At 39.9% G+C, this 24685-nt stretch overlaps 1 protein-coding gene across 1 annotated transcript in view; it reads left to right on the top strand.

Annotated features, from left to right (window-relative positions):
- LOC150076217 (uncharacterized) overlaps positions 1 to 24685 on the top strand; it is a 385004-nt gene that overhangs the window by 211572 nt on the left and 148747 nt on the right. The window contains exon 11 of the mRNA XM_090388025.1: positions 14670 to 14819. Coding sequence (XP_090244151.1) covers positions 14670 to 14819 — 150 coding nt within the window. The remainder of the gene's footprint in view (positions 1 to 14669; positions 14820 to 24685) is intronic.

Genomic DNA, 24685 nt, shown 5'->3' with positions numbered 1-24685 from the left:
AACCCCATGACCTGCTTGCTCTGGCAGCCTTTCTTCATTGCTCAGAAAACTTCATATCTCTGGCAGCCTTTCTTCATTGCTCAGAAAACTTCATATCTGACTGCACAATTACTCCCAGGTCTTTTTCATTATCTACCACCTCAGTGTATTATCACTCAGTTGGTATGTTCCTCTGGGGTTATATCAGTAATATAAACAAACTTTCTTCATAATATGAGTTCTACTTATGTAATGAATAGTACAATTGATCAACAACATTCTCAGATTTCCTTGCATGGAATCAAAAATTAATTATGGTCTATGAGTACAGATATAATCAGCACACTTGGTGATTATTCAATGGCTTCTGCACAGCTTAATTGCATAAAATGATTCCTATTATTATGTTCAAATGGAAAAATATGATTTATGTACCATAAAAGTAAATCATAAATTCCTTTTGTATTGGGTAGATATGTTTATAGTTGCTGACATTTAAAAATATTTGCTTGCTATTAGGGAAATCATTTAATACAACAGAATCTTGATAATCTGAGTATTTTTAAGAATGATCTCACTTAATGCATCCCTAGTAAAAAAGGAAGTTATAACTGTCTAATAATTTCATGTATTCTTGTTGGTATCAAACCAAAAAGATGTTATTTGTTTGTTTCCATTAAACAATGTTTAAACAGTGTTTAAAAAAATTTAAACACTTTTTTTTAATTGTAAAACATACTATAGTATTAAAGTATAAGTAAAACATTAATATCTGTGTTTAATTTGCATTTTTTGTTATTATTTAATTTTATTATTGTTCATTCTCCATTGGATTTGGAACCAGAGATTAATGTTTAAATTACTGGTGGTGGTGGTGGTTGAAAATGTTTATTATTCTTAATAGTGCAAGATTTATCAGACCAGAAAGAAGAGTTAGCATGGTATCATCATCAAAACCATAATTATAAATAGGATTTAAGATAGAAGGTAATTGGTGTGTAAGGTAAGATGGATTCAAGTAATACTTGTTTGAAGGGCAATTTTTGAGAATAATATGACATCTCAAACCACATTCATCAGCAGGTTACACCACAGTGTCAGTCAGGTGATATGTTGGAGAGCAGATGGGCAACCTGTGGTTAGTCATAAAAATGTGGATTTCATAATTATCTAAACCAAACAGAATCAGCATGTTATAATGTTTTTGTAACCTGTGGAAATTCATGAGTTTTCTGAGTAGTTGGAGTGGATTGGTTTAGGCAGTTCTGTGAGGGTCGACAGCCATCTTTTGTTCTTCGCTATATAAAGTGGAATTCACCGAACACGTATACCTTGTGGTACTAAGGTCCTAATGCAATCAAGATGATATTATATTGTGTGCAATGAGAGTAGTCAGATTTATCCATTACATGTGATTTCCAACCCTTCAGTGACTCTAAACAAGGCACTGAATTGGATGTGAATTCCAGCTAAAGTGTAGTAATTAAATGTGAGGACTTAAAGATATCACTACTGTCAAGGGTAAAGGGAAGGTATATTACATTCAAAAAGATGATAGTTTTTAAATTCTTTCAATGGCATTATCAACTGCAAGTTGATAATGCCATTCAGGGAATAATCATAGAAGCTACTAAGCTTTTTATACCAACTAAGATATTGCTCAAGGTTTAGACCTAAGTGGATTCAGATAAACTGTTGAGATTAGTGGCAAAGAATAAAAATACATGGATTGGTTATAATTGTCAGGAGACAGAATACAGTAAGTACAACCTAATTTGCAGTTAAGTCGTTATGGGGGTTAAGTAAGCTAAGATAGATTATGAGAAGTGCTTAGCTAAGAATGTGAATAATTTTTTGCTTTGCTTTGTTTAACATTAGAAGGAATTAACTACATTGGTCCACTAGATATGAATGGTTAACTATTATGATCCTGTTCAGATTGCTGAGAAATTAAATAAATATTTTGCATCAACATTCAACTGCAAAGAAGTCTTTAGAGATAAGAACACCAGGAGTACACAACATAGTTACAACATAGAGCTGAAAAGTTACAACATAGAGCTGAATGGTTTTGTGGATAGATTAATTGAGAAGAAAGTTGCTAAGAAATTGTTGAAGCAAAAAGTAAATAAGGCACCTGGGACTGATGGAATCTGTCCAAATATATTGAAAGAAGCAACAAAAGAGTTAAGCAAACCTTTAGCCATAATTATGAGAGCATCCTTGGATTCAGGGGAAGTCTGTATAGATTGGAGATGTGCAAATGTCCCTCCTATTCAAAGGGGATATCAAAGGGAAAAGTCAGTAATTACAGAGCTGTAAGAGCTTGACTTCTATTCTTGGAAAAATAATGGAATCAGTGGTTAAAGAAATATTGCAGGATCATCTTGACAGGAATATTATTTCTGTAATCATTCATTGGAAGGGGTACAGAAATCACAGCATCGATATGTTATGGGGAGATCATGTCTGACCAATATTATTAGCTATTATAACACAGTAACAAAGGAACGAGGTGCAAAAAAAGTAATTTTGACATATACTTAGATTCATATACTTCAATAAAACTCTAGATATTGTTCCATGTGAAGGACTGCTGTACAAATTGGGGACAAGTTACTGTTATAGACAAAGGAATGGTTGAGTGGCAGTCCCTCAGGATTCAATACTGGGTACTTTAGTGTTTTCAATATTTATTAATGATATTGATGAAATCATATCAAGATTATTATCTAAGTTTATTGCCTTATTTTCAGTAGGATGGTTAATGACAGGAATCAAGGCATATATACTACTTCAACAAGACCTAGAAAAACTTGGAGAGATGGGCAGAGAATGGTAATTGTGGTTTAACATTGTTAATTTGGTCAACAGTAATCTCAGAATAACATGCTAATTGGGTGGTACCACACTCAAGGTGGTGGAGAGTGAAAAAAATCCTAGGAGTAACTATGCAGACTGCTACGACAACTTGTGGGGTTCTATCAATGATATATATATATATATATATATATATATATATATATATATATATATATATATATATATATATATATATATATATATATATATGTGTGTGTGTGTGTATTTTAGTGCAATTGCATCATTTATACACAGCTAATTATAGATTAGCAAATTTGCAATAGCGGCATATGTATGATATATATATATGGGCATTTTGCGAGTTATGACAAGGTGATTGTCCCATTGTGTAAGGCAATGGTTAGGCTGCATCTTGAGTGTGCATACAGGTCTGGAAGTCTCATTTTAAGAAGGATGTGTATCCATTGCAGTGGGTACAGGGAAGAGCAATAAGATTGGTCAAGGACAAGTATCCTTGCTAAACAAAAGACTTCAGTTTTATAAATTGCAGTTCTTGGCAACTAGGCACCTGTGAGGAGACCTGATTGAAGCATTTATTGCTTTAGATGGATTGAGTAAACTAAATGCTGATAGCATCCTTACTTTTTCTCAGACAACATATATAAATGAGACATGAACTTATATTGAAAAATGATGGTTGTAGTATAGATGTACAAAAATGTGCTTTCGGCCAGAGTGATTGATTGATTGTTGAATAAACTTTCATGTGATTTTGTGGAAGTGGGTAGTCTGAATAAATTTCTGGAAAGATTGGACAAATTATTAGAGGTAATGGAGGGATGAAGTAGAGTGGGCTTCTTTTTTTTTTCTGTTGCTATTAGAAGCATGCTTCTTAGCATCATTTTCCTTTCCTTATACTAATTGTATAACTAGTGCTTGGTGAAAACAAATGCTAAGTGCAACTTTTTTTAAAAAAATTATTTAGGTAATTTAGTGGTACTGTTGATGTTCTTTTTTTTTTACTGGCTATGGTTGTGGGAGTAACATTTGAGAATGCTAAAATGCACTTCTTATGCCTAGCTGTTGTGTTGGCATGTTTGCTGTAATAAAATAGTTATAAAGAAGTTTTAAATGTCTCTGGCTGCAGTAGCTATACAGAGTATATATAAAAATTTACTTATTAACAAATCATAAGCAAATGCCATTTTTATTGAATCTTTCCACCTACAGAAGGAAATAAGTAAGTGAAAGAACTTTAGAAGCTTTAGAAGTTCAGCAAAAAAGGTCTATCTACCAACATATGCAGTGAGTGGCCAGAGTAAAACCCAACTATCAAGAAGACAAACTGTATGAGTCCTGTTTAGAAAGCCTTTGTTTGAAACTCATCAAATTCTTTTTGAATGTTGTATGAATTGTGGAGTTTTCCAGACTTTTATGAGGAATTTGTCACCAATACTTTCAAATGAATGTAAAATTTGGCTGTTAATGGATTTATAGCCAAACTGTGGAATTGTTGAGGTGAGGGCTAGAAGATGTTAATTGGATAACAGAGATTTATTGCCAGTTTTGGAGTAGTCAGAATAGGGAAGAATATTCATGCAGATGGAAAATAGCAAAGGATTAGGAAATTGTAAAAACCTGATACAACTAAAGTAAACCCCCGCTATTCGCGGAGGTTACGTTCCTGAGAAATGCCACGAATACCAAAAACGCGAATACTGAGTTATGGCTCCCATAGTAATAAAGGGGTTCTGTTCCAAAGTATGAAATATATAAGAAAAACTAGTCTAAAATTTTGTCTATGTATGTATTATATGTACCTTCATAATGACTATGTACATAGTGAGATGCAAGCATATGGCATCGAAATGAAAATAAGAAACAATTTAATATTAAATGTAATATTTATTAGCAATTTCAAACAAATCTTTCAAACCAGCGTCTTTGCTAGCTAAAAAACTTATCCCGCCAGTGCTATCACCAGTTTTGCTAAAGTGTTAATAAAGGAGTTTTGCCTTTTCACGAATGATGAGTGAATTTAACGGAATTTTATTTTGAGTTCGGTCTTCTATCCACAGATTTTGAAGCCTTTTCCATTTTTTCTAATTTAACATCACGAGTTAGAGCAAATTTTTGAAGCAATTAGCGCGTTTTCACAGACACTACGGCGGATTTTTCTTCCGATTTCTTGATTGATCGTACCGTTGACTCATTGATTTTATAATGTTTTGCCACTGAGGAGACACTTTCACCATTAGAATTTTTTTCTCAATTTTATTCGCTAATGTCATCAGCTTCTTTGATCTTTTCACATTTCCCTTGTTATTTGTAGCCATATTTTTGTACGGGTTAGAAAGAACTTGTCTGTAATAAAGTTACTTTCTTCCGTTAACACACTCGAAAAAGTCTGTTTTACACTGAAAACGGTAGATTTATCGTTTCTGTAAGCATATCAATTTATAAATTGATAAATTTATTCAATTTATAAGCATATAAATTAATTAAAAGCAAACGACGAAACCTTCCATGACAAGCGCATAACACATACTGAACAAGCATTAGCAAGAAACATCCACACTCGCGATTTTGTCACCCCTCTCCCCCCACCCACTGAGCGCTGTTTTGACCGGGAAAGATATTTTAGCCACGCCCATGCTTTTTTATGGCAGAAAATGTTCATGGCGCCTTAAAATTCAAATTTTTTTAGGTTTCATGTTATATTAAATCAGCGACCGCGAATAGCGGGGGTTTACTGTACATATAAATGAAAGCCTTTGTTACTGCAGGAAGTTTCAACAGGATTATTTTATAACAACTGTGCTGTAGTGCAAAATTATCCTCACTTTTTGTATTGAAAAAAAAAAAAAAACAGCCACTGCTTATTATCAGCAAAATCAGATCATGATTTATTGCAAAAACAATAAAACATGATCTTAATTTGCTGCTTTCATTATACATGTTTTAATGTTAGCTAGGATTAAATTTTTAATTATTTATTATTATTAGTAGTAGTAGTAGTAGTAGTGGCGTTAGTGGCATATGTGATTAAAACACACCCACATCACTGGTCCATCCCCCTTCAATAATTTGTCTAGTTCTTCCTTGAATTTATTCAGACTACCCACTTCCACAACAGATGGAAGTTTGCTCCAACAATCAACCATCTATCCTGCAGTCCTTCTTTCTCAATATGAATTTATGCTCCCTCATGTGTAGTCTGAGCAAGAGGAAAAACACTGCAGCATTGAACTTGCTCAATCCATTCAAAGTGTTAAACACTTCAATCAGATCTTGCAGATGCCTAGTCTGCGTCAATTTTCAGAACTGACGCCTTACTTGGTAAGACCACTTTTGTTCCCTTAATCAATCTCATTGCTTTTCTCTACATCTGTCCAGCAGATCTAGATCCTTCCTACAATGAATCTTCCAGACCTGTGTGCAGTACTCAAGATGTGGCCTAACCACTGCCTTGTGATATAAAGTTCCTGTACAGGGTGTCTCAAAAACATTGGTACAAACGTTTAGGGGGGGGGGGTAGGTAACATCTAAAGGAATGCGAATTGCATAGGAACCCATAACCAGAAACATCATGGGAAAGTAGTAGCAGAGGCACAAGAAGCAGAAATGACACAAGACAGTAATTAGTGGCAAACATTTATTAATATTAACAATGGAGTACGAGATGGATGCATTTCATGATGTTACGACAGATACTCGAAGGTTCCACCATGATACGCGATGCATGCGTGACACTGACGCAGCATGGATTGGCAGACATGGTGCGTCAGTGTCACGCATGCATCGCTACTGTCAAAGAAACACCTGGAGTTTCTTTGACAGTAGCAGCAGCGCAGACGAGTCTCACCACGAGATCCATTTCTGTCTCCACAGGCGATTCATACACGATAGATTTGAGGACCCCACACAGAAAGAAATCAAGGCTCGATAAATCAGGTGAGCGTGGGGGGGCCAGGCAATGGGTCCACCACGGCCAATCCATCGACGCCCAAAACGCCTGTTCAAATGGTCACGAACAAACCTTCCATAATGGGCGGGCACCCCGTCATGTTTAAACCAAATGTTGCGTCTCACATTTGCTGGAACATCGTCAAGTAACCCTGGTAGAACTTGTTCAAGAAAGAGCTGATATTTAGCAGAGTTCATGTGGGATGGTAACAGGTATGGGCCGACTAAGCCGTCACCGACCATACCTGCCCACACATTTATTGTGAAGCGATGTTGTTCCGCATGGGTGCGCACAATGTTGGGTTGTCGTGAGCCCACACATGAGCATTGTGCTGATTGAATAAGCCTTCCCGAGTGAAATAAGCCTCATCCGTGGCCAAAACATAGGCTGGAAAATTCAAGTCTTGAACACTTTCTTGGAGAAACCACTGTGCAAAAGCCACACGTGCAGGATGATCTTGGAGGAGCAGTAACTGAACTCTTTGAAGATGAAAGGGGTGTAAGGAATCGTCATGCCAGACACGCTGTACACTGCAATGAGACACTCCTAAGGCAGAGGCAATGGCACGTGTGCTGGTAGTAAGATTATTCTGGACGGCATTCAACACACTTTCTTCCATGGCGGGAGTTTGCGTCGAACGTGGTCCGCCCACATTACTCCTGTTATCTCTAAATGACTCATAATCGCACAAATTTTGATGCACACGCACAAACAAATGGTGGTCTGGTACATGTCTGTCTGGGAAGCGTTCTCCATAAATTCGTTGAGTGGCTCGTCCATTGCCATCTGCTAATCCATACACTAAGTGCGTGTCTGCCAGCTCACAGTTCGTATATTGATGCATGCTCTTCGTGCGGTGACTACTGCTTGAATGAGTAACTGATGAACAGCGCTGTGTACCGACTTACGGTGACGTTTCCGATTATGTGTTCCTATGCGATTCATTTTCCTTTAGATGTTACCTACCTCCCCTAAACGTTTGTACCAATATTTTTGAGACACTCTGTATACCATTGCTAATACACCATGAGCTGTCCTAGCAGCATGTCTACATTGCTCAGAGAACTTCATATCTGACTATACGATTAGCCCGGTCTTTTTCATTTTCCACTACCCTGTGTGTAGTATCACACAGTTGGTACATTAATCTGGGATTACTGCTACCATATGCAGTACCTTGTATTTGTCAATGTTAAATTTCAGCTTCTATTTCTCAGCTCACTGCCTAATTTTTTTTTTCAATCTTGCAAAAGCTTACTGTCATCAACCATCCTACCAACCTTTGTATCATCTGTAAACTTAAACATTAAGCCTGTCAGTAATAAATTTAGAAACAACAATGGGCCCAGCACTGAATGCTGGGCCCATTGTTGAAGAGCAATCTACCAATCTATGAAGAGCAATGTCCATGAATAACCACTCTGTCTTATCCCATTCAATCATCCCTTTATTAAAAGCAGTAACTTGCTCCTAATGCCACCCTGGTCCAATTTGTATAGCAGTCCTTTATGAGCAACAGGATCAAAAACAGAGAGAGGGTAATCAATGGACACTGCTCTTCGTGGACTAATGGTCCGTTTGAGCTTTGGATCCTCCACGCAGGAATGCAACAGAATTATGGACAGCAGTGCAGCAAGCATGGATGGAAATACCTGTGGAGTTCCCTAGGGGTTGGTGTTGGGACCATTGTTATGTTTATCAATGATTTTGATTAAGAAACAATGCTATGTCCTTTCTGCAGATATTCAAATTCTTCATCCCTTATGTCTGAGTGACACAGCCTCTGATATCCCCACAGTGTCTGCATTTGATGATTTAATCAGTAAATCAAATTCATCAAGTTTATTTACTGCTATTGCAATATGCAGCAGCCTAGAAAGCAAGATGGTGGAGATTTCAAGGCCTGCTGTGAGTCATCATGGAACATGTAAATACACTGAAAGGACAGAATTCATGGGATACCTTGTTCTTGGGGAAAGCAACACTGTCACCCCTCTTGCAAGTGGATGAATCCATCACTTCGCAGGTATATAGGTACACTGCATCACTTCATTCACATGGATGGTAATTCGATGTCAGTATGGATAAACGTGAGTTAACCTACTTTGAAAGGGGGATGATAGTGGGTTCCTGATGCATGGGTCACTATTGTGGAGGTGGCACAGAAATTGCACTATCCCTATTTTACCGTATCAAGAGTGTATCGGGAATACACCATTTCCAGAATAACATCTCGTTGTGGACAGCACTGTGGGCGGAAAAGGGTAATGGATGAACGTGGCTGTCAATGTTTGTCTCACATTGTTTCACCCAATCAGAGAGCAACAGTGGCACAAATCACCACTAACTTCAATGGGGGAGATGCCAGAAACGTCTCCACCAAGGCCATCAGGCGATCATTAGCCGCAGTAGGTTATGGGAGCTGCTGACACAAGACTTTATGCCTCAACTGGGCAAAAGAGCATCGGCACTGGACCTTGGATGATTGGAGATGGGTCTCCTGGCCTGATGAGTCCCATTTCCAGTTATTTCAAGTGGATGGTATGGTGCATATCTGGCAGAAGCCGCACGAAGCTATGCACTCACCATGTCAACAAGGAACTGTTCAGGCAGGTGGACAGTCAGTCAGTAATGGCCTGGGGTATGTTCAACTGGTGCACATTGGGACCTATGATGCATCTAGATGCATCTCTGAATGGTCCAGGTTATGTGTCCATCCTTGCAGACTATCTGCATCCCTTTGTGATCATCGTGCACCCACTGGGCATGGACTCTTCCAGCAGGACAGTGAGCCTCCCTACAGAGCTGTGGTGACTAGAACATGGTTCGAAGAGCCTTCTGCACATTTTACCACCATGGAATGGCCTCCCTGTTCACCAGACATGAACCCTGTAGAGCATCTTTGGGATGCTGTGGAATGGTCCGTTTGAGCTTTGGATCCTCCACCCAGGAATGCAACAGAATTATGGATAGCGGTGCAGCAAGCATGGATGGAAATACCTGTGAAATGCTTTTGTGAACTAGTGGACTCAATGCCTTACTGTGTGACTGCCCTTATCTGGGCAAAAGGTGGGCCTACCTGTTACTAGGCAGGTATGCCATGATTTCTGTCCACTCATTGTACTTTGGCTGCGTTAGGGTAACTAAGAATAAGAAAAGGTGTGCACATTTGCATGTACATGAATGCTAGGTGCATAGTAAATAAATTTGATGAAATTGAAGTGTTAGTCAAGTCATCATTGTGGTGATATCAGGGACATGGTGTCACTTAGATATAAGGGATGCAGGATTTGAATATGGGGGAGTACAATGTATACAGCAAGGACATAGTGGACATAGTGATTTGGATCACATGACATTGTGGTTACCCACCTCCACTATCGTTTCTCTTGTATTGAAATACAATTCCCTGTAAATTTTAGAATGTGTAAGTGATGTGTTGTTAATGTCTGTTGTTGTTCTTCTGGCCTCTCTGCCTAGGGGCTGATCCGTGGAGCACCACAGGTCCCTAATTTTCATCCTTGGCATAGGAAGCCTGGCCAGGGAATCCAAAATCACTATTCTGATTAGGGCCTCTGGGGTTACCTTAGCTTCCCAGCAAAGGCACATGCATGCAAAAAAGGAAAAGAAAGATTTAGGTAGGGTTGTGAAAATGGATGAGGGCTATTGAAGTGGGGAGGGTAGATGAAAAGAGTTAAGAGGTTCAGATAGGCCAGCATACACAGTATATGCTGTGTATGCTGGTAGTATAGGCAAAATTCTGGGGAAAGAGAGCCTGATTTAGGGAGGGACATTGGACTTTGTGATTGACCTCTGGGAATGGGGTCTGCAGTCAGTAGCAGAGAAGCTGAAGAAGAATCCAATACCAGGAGTGCTACCGATGTCAGCAACTGCTACCCTAGCTCAGAATGAGCGACTTCCTGCATCTATCCTTTCAGCTTGCCTGTCCCAGTTTTTTTTTTTTTTTTGGTAGTTGTTGGCGTATAGGCTTATGTGGCCATAATGCACCTCCCAAGGTTTTTGCAGTACTTTGATCCAAGCCCGAGGCGGGAATCGAACCCGCGACCTTTGGGTTGCCAGGCAGGCACTTTACCCACCCCGCTAGCCCGGTCGGCTACCTGTCCCAGTTAAGGAATAGACAGTGGTTGTAGAAAGGTTGAATCCACCAGTGTGGCTCTTGTTATTGTCAATTTAGGGTGATGTCTTCTTTGGTAAACCTACCCTTGTTTACTTAGTAGGTAGTCCTTATTTATGTATCATTCCTGGTGTGTCATTTCCCTTGATTAGACTCCTCTCTCTTTTGGTGTGTCATTAGAGCTGTTTTATTACTTGTCTGCATCAGGCATCTAGGGCAGAATATAAGTAATAATTGGCAAGGATATAATTCAATGTCTTCATAATGTAATATATTGTCTTGTTCATTGAGATTACCTCTTCAGTATTCCCAGAAAGGTACTCCTAAGTAGGATGAGGCCACCAATATGTCTCAATAACAATACAGAGTGGTGGTTTCTTCAGTATCTTAAGCCTTGTTTTCTTAGTAGGAAGTTCTTATTTATGTGTACTTCCTTACATGCCATTATTCCTCTGATTGAGCTATCTCTGTGAACTGTGAGTCGACAGAAGGTATTATTTCTTGTCCACATCATGTGTCCAGTATAATAATGTTGGCATCATTGTACTCATCAGAGTCATTAGGCCTATAACACGCTCCTACTCTCAATTTTGCTTTCCCAGTGCTTATGTCACACCAAACTGACTCGACACTGCACTGTCCAGCGATGTCGACTGGCTTCACTTTCTTGGATTTTGTGTTTCTTAACTAATAGCATAACCCCTCCTCCCTTCCTATCCTGTCTATTCTTTCTGTACACATTGTACTCCCCAAATTCCAATTCTGCATTCCTTATATCTGTGTGACACCATCTCTGATATCCTGACAATATCTGCCTTTGATATCTTGACCAGCACCTCAAATTCATCAAATTTATTTACTAAACTCCTTGCATTGGAGTACATTCAAGTATACATGCACCTGTTCTTACTCTTAGTTACCCTAATGCAGCCCATGTATTTACTTGTTCCATGATGACTCACAGCAATCCTGGAAATCCCCAGCACCTTGCTTTCCAGGCTGCTATTCATTCCAGTAGAAGCATTTTTTTTTTCATCTGGTCATCAAAATGCTTATACAGTTGCTGCAGAAGACCTTTGGCTGTCTTCTTTAGTGTATCAAAGAATAAGATGCTCAGTTCTCAGGCCTAGGATGTGTTCCCAAGCATTCAAGGGAATAATCATATAAGCTATTAGTCTTTTCATGCTCATACCGTTCAAGGCTTAGACATAAGTGGATGTCAGATGAACTAAAGAGACTCATGGCAGAGAAGAAAAATGCATGTGATGCATATAAATTATTATGAAGTGACACAGAAGTCTATAATATATATAAACCAGTGTGTAATCAAGTCATAAAGGTTAATCAAGCTAGGGTAGATTATGAGAAATATTTGGCAAAGGATGCAAAGACTTCTTCACTTATTTAAACTTTAGAAAGAAGGTGATGAATCAAATTGGTCCATTTGATATTAATGGTTTCACTGTTGATCATCCTGCTCATGTTGCTGACAAACTGAATAAGCATATTGCATCTACATTCACATATAAGGAATTCATTAGGGAAGTTGATTGCAGTCATTGGCCTGACGTAGCCCAGTGGTCAGGAGCGAGAGTACATAGCACGCGTTCCTTGAGTGGACCAGGGTTCAAGCCTGTGACTACTAAATACGATAAATATTTGTATTGGCGATTTATTGTTAACTCTACTGACTTGGTTGTTGTGCCGGAGTATAAACAGAAAAAAAATAATAATAATTGAATAAACTCTAACAGAGAGAGCTAAATGATTTTGTAATAAATGACAGGAAAGTGAAGAGGAATTGTTGAAGTCAAACATAAGAAACGCACCTAGGGTGGATGCGATCTATCTAGTTATATTGAGGAAGGCAGCAAAGGAGGTAAGCAAACCATTAGCCATAATTATAAGATCATCCTTAGATTCAGCGGAAGTCCTCGCAGACTGGAGTTGCAAAGATGTATCCCCAATTCACAAAGTGGGATCAAAGAGTGACACGAGTAATTATAGACCTGTTAACTTGACTTCTGTTCCATGGAAGGATTCACTGGTTAAAGAAGTAATACAGACCATCTAGACAGGAGGGAAGTTATACTTCAGTCACAGCATGGGTTTGTTAAGGGGAAATCTTTCCTGACCAATCTGATTGGATATTATAATGCAGTCACAAAGGAAATGGATACAAAAAATAATTTTGATAATATATACTTGGATTTCAGGAAAGCTTTTGATACTGTTGCACATAAAAGACTGCTGTACAAATTGCAGCAGTGTGGCATTAAGGACAGATTTATGATATGGATAAAGGAATGGTTGAGTGGGAGAAGAGTGAGAGTGGTTATCAATGGACACTGTTCTTCATGGACTAATGTTATTAGTAGAGTCCCTCAGATTGTTATTTTCTATATTTATGAATGACATTGATGAAGGTATATCAAACTTAATGTCAGTTTGCAGATGATACAAGGTTGGCAGGTGGTTAATGACAGTAATGATGATATGCTACTGCAGCAAGGTCTAGAAAAATTAGGCAGATGGACTGAGAAGTGACAACTGATTTAACATTGACAAATGCAAAGTACTACATATGGATAGCAGTAATCCCAGAATGTGTGGTACTACACTCATGATAGTGGAAAATGAAAAGGATGTGGGCTTAATTGTGCAGTCAAATATGAAGTTCTCTGAGCAATTTGACAGTCTGCCAGGACAGCTCATAGAGATTTTTTAATGATATATGGTAATTTTGCAAGGACAGCTCATGGAGTTTTGTCACTGATATACAGGAATTTTGCTAATAGGGTTAAGGAGGTTAATATTTCATTGAATAAGGAAATGGTCAGGCCACACCTCGAGTACTGCTTACACGTCTGGAAGCCTCATTTTAGGAAGGATGTAAAGCTGCTGGAACAGGTACAAAGAAGGACAATGAGATTGGTGAAGGCACCTGTGTGGTGAATCTCATTGAGGTGTTTAGGGCTTTGAATGGATTGAGCAAGCTCAGTACACATGAATTCTTTCTCTTGCTCTTACTACACACAAGGCATAAGTTTAAACTGAGAAAGGATGATTGCAGAATAGACATGCGAGGTGTCTTTATCCAGCACGCTGTTGATTACTGGAACAATTTCCATATGTTATTGTGGAAGTGGAAAACTTGAATAAATTCAAGGAAGGCAGAAATAAACTATTGGAGGGATGTTTAGATGAAATGTTTTTTTTTTTTTTTTTTGGCAGTGCTGCATATGCTTGCTCTCTTGCTTCATTTGTTAATACTAACACTAATACTATACTAATACTATGCTCCTAGCATTAGTATACATGTAACCTGTTCTTACTCACTCTAACACAGTCCATGTATCTATTTGTTCCATGATGACTCACAGTGCTTGAAATCCCTGACGCCTTGCTTTCCCGGCTGCTCCTTAAATAGATCATGCTGCATGATCTATTTAAGGAGCTTTTGTTGTCTATAATTAATTATATGGTATTAGGAAATATTCAGCTATTAAGTAATTTATGGTACAATTTCTGAAACTTAAATTTTCCACTGCTATACTCATACATTTTTAAATAAAAAATGCATAAAAAAAAAAATTTTAAAGGATAATTTGGCTGGTTGATTTGTAATTTTTAATTTTAGAAATAGAATTGGATTATGCATTCAGTCATTTTCATGCTGTTACTAACCTAACTGTTTAGTTAACTCTCTTGCTAGCTAATCTAAGGAAACTTTTATAGTTACTTGACTGTGTATCACATTTGAAGACATAGATGAATGTGCAGAAGGTAATCACAGCTGTGTATTGGACAGACAGGTGTGTGTGAACATAGCTGGGAGTCACCAGTGCTTGCTGATCACAAGAGAATGGTGTTCATCTGGGCTATACTATAATTCAACTTCAGGAACATGTGATGGTATTTATTATTCCTTGTTTTTTTATTTAGATAGTAGGATGTGGTGATTATTGTATATATGCATATTATTTTAATAAAACACACAATGAGCATAAAATAACTTCCTGTGATGAACTTAACTTATTAGAATTAGCTAAATACACAAAGAAGCCAGAGGCCTTTAGTGCACGAGCCATAAAGAACATTAACCTGTGTTTTCCCTTCATCAGAAAATACCATTCTGTCAGGCCTTTGAATTTCCTCGAACTCTCAACCTCAAATACCCATGGAGGCAACTTGATTTAATGATTAACAGTTTACTGTGTAAAAGAAAACATTCATTTTAATGCCCTGTAAATTTCAACTTCATTCATGTCTCATCTTATATGGTTACCCTTTAGCTACTCTCACCGGCCACTGTTCGATCTTTTTGCCCTTTTTATAGTTCCCCTCCCCCCATATCTGGACTCTGTGGTCTAAGTGTAGTGTAGTCTCACAGTTGCCTTATACAGCAGAATTGTGATCTCTGATCTGATCTGTCAGATCAGATCTGGTTTTGCCCACTCTATCACCCAGATTTCTTTATGAGGAAATAAAAATTTATCCTACATAAAACTGCATTTCATGGATTGTTGTACAATGACTGGCTGATATCAACCTAAATCTCCTTGATGTGAGCGCCTGTACATGGTGAGGGGACCTCCCAGTGATGCTGCTGGTCCTCCAAATTAGCATCACTGGGATCCAATGCCCACAGCCTAGGTTCCAGGCTAACATCGATGGAATTCGGTGGGTTTGTCATACACTGTGACCCGTGGAAATTCGGAAATGGGGATCCTGGTAGTTGAGGGACCCAGTACTTCAATACACCACTTTGGCCCCTGCTTCATCAAGACGGGTGGTCCTGGATGGCCTGGCTTACAGACAAACCCACTAGCTGACCAATCAGCTAGTGGGTTTGCCTGTAAGGGTCAACCCTGTCAATGCCATGCCCCTGCCCTCATGGTCCGAGGAACAGGATTCAAGCTGGTGCCAGTGTGGATATGGTGTCTGGGTATCCCTGGCATCCCACTCCTGAGTGCATTTATTGCTTGCTGGGTAGTGGGCAATCCTTTGGGCTCCATAGTGGGTGGGGAACCCGGTCACTGAACCAATACAAAAGAATAATCACCTCAGAGGGCATAAATTCAAATTGAGGAAGGACGGATGTCGGATAGATGTGCGGAAATTTGCCTTTGGCCAGCGGGTGGTTGGTTGGTGGAACCGACTTCCATCACTTGTTGAAGTTGATAGCCTAAACAAATTTAAAGCTCAACTGGACAGGTATTTCGAACGAACGGAGGGGTGAAATGGGAGAGGGGTTTTTTTTTTTTTTTTTTTTTGGCTGATGCTAAATAAGCTTGCTTTCTTGCATCATATGCCTCTACTAATGCTAATGCTAAAAACACTCATGAATCCTGATAAAACTATTTTTTCTGGAGCCTCAACCTGGACCCTAACAGAAAATAATAATTTAGACAATTCCACTGCAGCAAAGAGACCACAAACTGAAGTTCTGTCAAGTCGCATACCTAAATTTCTGATCATGCATTCCAGTATTGAGAAATCATTGGAAAAATGTCATCCTTTTTAATTCAGAAGGGTTTAGAGGAGTTAGCAAGTTCCTCTAAAACAGTTAAGAGGGTTCATTCTGGGGAACTCTTAATTGAAACCAGAAATGACAGGCACTCTGAGCAACATCAGTTGTAGGAATACCAATTACTGTGACACCACACAGAACTCTAAATTCATAAAGTGGGACCTGCTTGAAGTTACTGAGGAGGAAATCCTCTCCTTTTAACAGCTATCACAGAGAGTAGCTGTGAAAAGAATTTCTATGTGCAAGGATAGGAAATCAGCACCAATTAGAAACCTCCCCCTTACATTTAATTCTCCAATGTCTCCAAATTCAATAAAAGCAGCATACATAAATTGCAATGTAAGGCCATGTATTCCAAATCCATTGCGATGTTTTAAATGCCAGAAATATGGACATTCGCAGATGGCCTGTCATGGAGAACCTGCCTGTGCTAGGTGCAGTGCAAAATACCATGAAAGCAATGCATGTCAACTACCAAACCCACTTGTGTCAACTGTGAAGATGAGCCACCCTGCATACTCAAGGGTGTTCCAGCAGTGGAAACAAGAAAAGCAGATACAGCGACACAAGGCAGAGTTGAATATTCCTTATCAGGAGGCAAGAACTGGTAATGCAAGTAAGTAGTAATAAACCTACATATGTTCAGAAGGCTGCAGGGAAGCAATCTGTTGGAATTCAAACAGATATAACAATCTCGTCAAAAGAATCTTTTGCTCCCATTGCACGTTAATTACTAACTCTCAAAATCCAGTTCAAAGCACACAGTCAGCTGCCACTCCCATATCGATACCACTTACTGCCCCCACCTCTACCTAAACAAAATAACAAAAAAACCTGATTCACTGCCTGTGGCAAATGAAAAAAAATGGAGCTAGAGGTGAAGGAAATAAATGAAGATGTAGTCTTGGAACTTTTTGCAGATGAAGATATGGACACTGGACAATGTCCAGTCTTTCCTAAAAAGATAAATCCAAGACTGAGAAATTAAAGCCCTCAGTACTACGGACCCACAAAATCTAACTAATGTCCACTTTCAGATTTCTGTAGTGGAACTGCCATGGTTTCCATTGAAACAATGAAAACATCAAGGCCCTCCTACGTAAGTACAAGCCAGTGTGATTCTACTTACAGGAGACATTTAAAGGCAAATGAGGAACCATTTGGAAAAGCAGAATTGAGATGGACCTGCCCACGGAGGATTTGCCATCCTTGTGGGTACATACTTCCCCCCTTTCAAACTACACCACTGATTACCAATTTAGAGGCTGTGTCCATAGACCGTGTCCATCTTTCAATAGGGTTCCTCCTCACTATCTGCTCAATCTGTTTGCCACCTGGGATCAACATCCCCCAGGCAGACCTTGATGATCTCATTAAGCAATTGTTGTCACCCCTTTTTCTATTACTAGGAGATTTCAATGGATGTAGTAATCTGTGGGGTAGTGTTAACATCAATGGAAGGGGTCGGATTATAGAGCGATTGCTTGAAAACGACCTTGTTCTTCTAAATGTGGGATCTAATACCCTTTTCCACATGCTCACATTAGTGTTAAACTTTCCATCTGCTCCACTTCCCTTCTGCGTATGTGTACATGGGAGGTTGAAGTAAACCCTTAGGGTAGCAATCACTTCCCTGTGATACCCACCCTTTGCAATGGGAAACCATGCCACCAGTCTAGGATACCATGGTGGAAGATCGATCACACTGGAAAGCCTTCAAAGATCTGGCAACATTTAATACAACCACAGTCAGCCAGGAGCCAATTAATGGTGCAGCAAATTACATCACAAAAAGTATTGTCCAAGCAGCGGCAATTGCAATTCCAAAGACATCAACTCGGTTTCCATCATTTACAAAACCATGGTGGAACAAAGAATGCACAGTAGCAAGAAAGGCACAAAACAAGGCATGGGGGATATTTCATCAATATCCCACCATAGATAATCCCATAGCCTTTAAACATGCCTGAGTAATAGTACGTTACATTAAACATTGGAGTCAAAAGGAATCTTGGATCCGTTTCACATCTTTCATCAACCAAACAGCTTCACCTAAGCTCGTTTGAGACAAAGTCCAGAAAAATGAGGGGTAGATACACTTTGTCTGCTACATAGATCCTAGATTATAATGGATGTACAATTGCAGACCAAACCACTGTTGCTAACACTCTAGGGGATACTTTTGCTGAAGTGTATTCTGAAGCATCTTACCCCCATGAATTTCTGGCCCTGAAACAAAAAGCTGAGAAGCAGCGTTTGAAGCTATCTTCTAATAACTGGGAGATACAATCAGCCTTTCACAGAATGGGAATTGAAAGTGGCACTACCTCTATCCCATGTGAGTGTCATCGGGCCGGATGACATCCATTTTGAGATGATCAAACATCTTTCATCTGAATATATGGATCGGTTGCTATGTCGATTCAACAGAATCTACTTTAAAGAACAGTTTCCGAACACCAACCATAAGGCAATCGTGCTTGCCTTTACAAAGCAGGGAAAAGATCCAAAATTTCCAAACAATTATTGTCCAATTTCTCTGACAAGCTGCTTGTGCACGGTCTTGGAAAGAATGATCAATGTGCATGTGGTATCTAGAAGCAAATTACCTCCTTTCCAAAGTACAATGTGGCTTCTGAAGGAGGTGAACACTTGACCATTTAATAAGATTAGAAACATCTATTTGAGATGCTTTTCTCAAACGCAAGTACCTGGTTTCGATTTTCTTTGATATAGAAAAAACGTACGACACGGCTTAGAGATTTGGAACTTTAAGAGATATCTATAATCTTGGTGTTAAAAGTCATCTAGCCCTTTTTATTAAAAATTTCTTATTGAACTGCTCATTCAAAGTTCTTGTGGGATCTCCTCTCTCTCTCTCTCTCTCTCTCTCTCTCTCTCTCTCTCTCTCTCTCAACCTTTTTTGTCAAGAGGAGGGGGGGTCCCCCAAGGGTCAGTTCTTAGTGTATAGTGTGTTTAAGGTCTAATGGCACCAGGAGTTTCTCCCATCTCCGCGTAGTTTACATTGTCGTGTGGTATAGTACACTGTACAGGCCAGAGATTTAAAAGTGTATGGATATTGTGTTGCGTAGTGTCGTGTACCGTTGTTCTTCTGACCATTTGGCCACTGGGACCTTGGTGGGTCCCAACATTGCCCACACTAAGCCCCGTGGAGGCAGACCAGGTACACCAGTAATTTGTTTTACTCTGGCAGGCCCTGCCACCTAATTTCCTGAGATTTCAGTGGTTAGGGCTTAAAAAAATTGTGGAGATAATGCTAGAATTGGAAAAGCCTGTTGAATGTGGTTTAATTTTGTCAAATTTAAATTTGGACATGTAGGACGTGCACTAGTGTACAGACAGAGTGGGGAGAGAGACTGATGGCTGAGGGGAAAAGTCAGAAGTATGGAGACGAAAGAGAAGACAACTCCAATGATTTCCAGTGAGGCATGCCCATGCCCCACCAGGAGAAAGTGGGGGTGTCGGGGAAGGAAGGAGACAACAGATCGTCCATTCCCCCCCCACCAGGACAGGGAAAGAAAGTGGGTGAGGCTAGATGCCCTACCTAGATTTCCAACTGGCGAGGTGGCAGCTTAGCTGCATTCAATGTCTTGGTTTTCACAATGTGTCCAGCCAGGGCTGCTCAGGCTGAGGTTCAGTGCAGGGTTCATAGTGATGAGGTTTTTCTGGTCATGCTAAGTGGTTGCCAAGTTTCTTGGTTGCAGTAGGGTTCTGCACCTTGTGATCAAGTCTTGGGCAAACTTTGTGAATGGTTTGTAGCTCTGTTCGTCGTCAAGTAGGCAGTCTTCCTGATTCCTGGGATTGTACTGGAGCTGAGTGATGAGAAGGGCTCAGATCTTCATCCAGATGGCAGTCGAACATCAAGTGGTCCCAGGTTTCTTGGGAGCCACATGCACATAGGGAGTTGTTTTCGATGCCTAGCATGGTGAGTTTGCTGCAGATGGCACCATGTCCAGTTAGAAGATAAGTAGTTTGGAGTCCTGGTAAAAACCAGGTCGGGGACTGGGGAAATACTCTGTCGATGCCCGGTATAAATTTTCGAGTTATTTCTCCTTTGGTGGAGGTTGTCCACCTTTCCTGCCAAATTTGTTGTAGGTAGGTCAGAAGTCTTCTTTTCTCACTGGGTGTGTTGCTTATTGGATCTGTTGTATGGTCGATATAGGTAACGGGTTTGTCCCTACTCAGTTGGTAGAGCATTCCAACACGTGTGACCTCCAGGTCAAGGGGTAGCACCCCTGCCAGTACCTGCAGTGCGTGCGTGCAAACTGTGTTACACACCCTGATCATGTTAAGAAGAATTGGCCTGTGAATGGACTCCAATTTTCTCTTATTGACTATGGTGGAGGCCTTGTGAAACCATGCCCCAGAGGCATAAGTGATTGCGGTAATGAATACAGCTTTATAAAAGAGAGTCAGCGTGTGTTTTTTTTTCAACCCCCAGTCTTGGCAGGTCACCCTGGCCACCGTTGCCGTATAGGTCCTGATCTTTCTTTGTATATAGTTCAGATGTGGGAGAAGGATTCTTATCTATTATAGAGGTTTAGAAGGAGGTGGATGTATTCTGCTACTTTTTTTCACGATTTCCAGTTCTATCAGGTCACGTCTGGGGATTTTACTGTTTCTTATCTTATTGACTGTAAGATGGAGGCGAGTTATGGTGAGAGGGTCCTCTGTCTGGGTAGAGTGGTAGTTTTCATTTTCCAGGAAACTGCTGTTGGTCTGGAGAATTTTGTTCGTCTAGTTATTTGAATAAGGTGGAGTCACTCCAGGTGGTGGTCATTAGCCTTTGTGGGGTTCTCGTTGACTGTGTTACCTCACCTGGGGAGCTTGTTTGCTGTCACTTTATAAACAACTCCCCAGGGGTCAGTGTTTCCTAGTGTTGAGACCAGGTGCTCCCAGGACTACTTTTTGCATTGCTGTGTAATCATTCCTGGTCTCACGGTATTGTTGCCACAAGTATTCAACTTCTGCAGGTGGCCAGGTCCTCCTTGCCCTCTGGAAGGCACGTCATTTTCAATTTACCTCAGTGCCTGAAGTTCTCTAGACCACCAGGGGACAGCTCCTGGAAGGGGATTTCTTTTCCTGATGGCTTCATTAGCTGCACTCACGATTGCATCCGTTACTGCCCGTTGGTGCCAGTCAGGGTCTTGGTCTTGGGGGTTCTTAGCCAGTAATTGTTGTTCTTTTTCAGTTAGCATCTCCTTAAATAGGTTCCAATTTGCCTTGTCCATGGCGCAGCGTTGGAGTCGCTATCCTGTGAATGTGGTACTGGTTATTGTTCTGTTCATGTTGAAAGTAATGACACGATGGTCGGAAGTGGTCCACTCCTTCTGCATAGTACAATCGGTGATGTAGCCTGCAAAGGGTCTGGTTGATAAGTGTTACATCTATGGTGGCTTCCCAGAGGGTGCTGGAAAAGGTTGGCAGATTGTTAGGACGATTATGGACGACCAAGTTTCTGTTTATTATGAAGTCTTCTAGATGCTGTCCATTTCTTGCCCCCCTATGTTCCGAGGGTTTTGCTGTGCCAGAGTGGAGAGCAGCAACTTACGTCCACACAGATTAGGATTTTTGCCCTTTCTAGCTCAGTGAGGTGTTGAAAGTACTGTATAGCTTGCAGGGTATCCTCTCCTGGCCGACAGTATAGGGAAACTGTAGAAATCCCCGAGCATTTTAACTATGTAGGCGCACACTGCCCAAGCCGAGCAGAGGTGGGAAATCTTTGTGACTGTGAGATTGGGGTTTCGCACGACTATGGCTGTCCATGGCATCTCTTCTTCCAACTTGGGACCACCTTGTAGGATAGCCTTTTATTCCATTGGCAATGGCATAGGGCTCCTGGATCAGGAGAATATCTGTATTTTCTTCTTCAATCTTCTGTCTGATTTCGCCAGCTACTGCCTTAGCTCGCTGTGCATTAATTTGGAAAAATTTAAGCCTGGTATTATTATAGCGTCTAGGCATAGTCCCCATATTCAGTTCATTGTTGCTGTGTGCTCTTTGCCTTAACGTATACAGAGCATTTGTTGTCACGGATTGAGTGGATGTGTGGTAATTTTAGGCTTTGGCAGTTTGCACAGATTGGGTCACTGGTTTTATTAGGACATGTATCATAGCTATGACCCTTTGTCGCACAGTGGCCACAGGTCTGCTCCACCTGTATACATATGTGTGTTGTGTGGCCGAAGCGGCAACACTTGAAACACTTGGTGACAGCCACGTGTTCCCAATAACGGTGTGAGCCCCAATTTATATAAACTCTTGTATGATGAGTGAGTACCTGCCAGGCTTACGGTGCAAGCTCCACAACCCTGTTTGCGGCATTCCCAGTCCTGGATTTGGTCTGATGGGTTCCTCCGGCATTCCATCCGGGAAGTACTGCTGCAGGTTTCAGTGGTAGATTTCTTCTCAGAGGGTGGTGTGATTAATGTCATTTTCAACATCAAAGATTTTTATTGACTGTCCTTTTTTGTGCAGTAGTTCAGCAAGGAGTCCCATGGTTGGGATCTTGGTGTTGGATCAGTTCTAAGTGTGACGCTTTTTGCAATCAAAGAGCGTTCTATTACTGAACAATTTCCACCAACTGTAAACAGTGCCCTCTTCGTTGATGACTTTAGCATCTTTTCATAGTAATGTACTCAAAATACTTGTAGCTTGTATTCCTCTATACAGACTGCAGGCATATGATACACTCCAAATTATTTTCCCAGTGGCAACAATCTTGGCATGGGCATATCGTGAACAAACTATCAGATTAAGCCTGTAATTAAACTGTGGCAGTTTAGTCTTCGCAGAAACCGCAGAGAGGAAGTTGTTCTAGCTAGCCTCCTCGTATGACATCGTCATCTTACCCATGCTTTTCTGCCAAGGGCAGATGACTGTCCTGTGTGTGTGTGTGAGAATTGTGGCACCATTTTAACCATTCTTCATATTTTAACTGAGTGTCCATGTTAGTTATAGACATGAGCATGTTTTATATTTTACCGCTTTTAGTCATCTGGCTGAGCCTTATGCACTCAGTCAGATTTTATCTGACAATCAGCATGTATCTACTTTTTACCTATTTGAAATCATTAAACCTCTTTAATCGCATTTAACTTTTACCATTTTTCTGTTATTTCTTTATTGTTATATATCTTATACCTTTTTATATCAGTATTGTTATATATCTGGACATAGTAACCTAATTTGCTAAGTCACTGAAAGCTTAACTGTTTTGTTTTTTATTACCTGGATTTGGCACGTTATAGCCTTAGTAGCTAATGCACCAATAAAATCCAAACCAAACCAAATCGACCTAAATAGCATTCTCAGATTCAGAAAGTGAGCATGATGCTTTTAGGGTGCATGATGAATTCAAGAACATACATTGTTTTTGTTTATTCTGTCACTCAGATTTCATCAATAAGGAAGTAAAAATTTATCATAAATAAAATTTGCATTTCATAGATTATTGCATGACTAGCTGATATTGATCTAACACATTCCCAGATTTAGATCTAGTGAATACCTTTTGTGAATCTGTGTGGTATAAGAGATAGTATGAAGTACAGGAAAGTGGCTAGCCGGGTGGGTAAAGTGCCTGCCTGGCTACCCAAAGGTCGCGGGTTCGAATCCCGCCTCAGGCTTGGATCAAAGTACTGCAAAAACCTTGGGAGGTGCATTATGGCCACAGAAGCCGATGCACCAACAACTACCAAAAAAAACAGGAAAGTGAGAGTGGGAATGATGGTATGATATAGAACACAAGAGTATGAAAAGTATAATGAGAGCTGCTATATGCAGATGGAATGAATGAGTAAGTGCAAGTTAAAAGAAGGTTTAAACTGCTAGCAGATATGCTCCAGAAAAAAAAAAAAAGTCACATCCACAGTGCATATGATCTGGAATTTCTGTGGAATACATCAAATCTGATCATATGATGTATTTATGTAACAAACAGTCCACTGGTATTGTTTGTTAACTGAATATTCTACAGAAGATGCTTTTAAAAGTTGTCATTTGTCAAGGTTAAATCTGTTCATTCAGTAAATATGTTTAATAATCTTTGTTCGCATTAAGACCTGCCCTATTAAGCATACTAGTAAGGGGACCTACATCCAAACAATTCAGAGATTTAACATTCAGATAAACATCACAATACAATTAATAGCTACCAATCATAGATACAATAGGTTAAAATCATTACACATAATATCCTGTTAATCAAAGAAACAAACAATACACA

This window comes from Mastigoproctus giganteus, chromosome 13 (genome assembly GCF_048544385.1).
Source record: "Mastigoproctus giganteus isolate SK-2022 chromosome 13, ASM4854438v1, whole genome shotgun sequence".
Taxonomy (NCBI): Eukaryota; Metazoa; Arthropoda; class Arachnida; order Uropygi; family Thelyphonidae; genus Mastigoproctus; species Mastigoproctus giganteus.
Note: the sequence above shows the minus strand (reverse complement) of the source record. Positions and strands in the feature narration are given on the sequence as shown.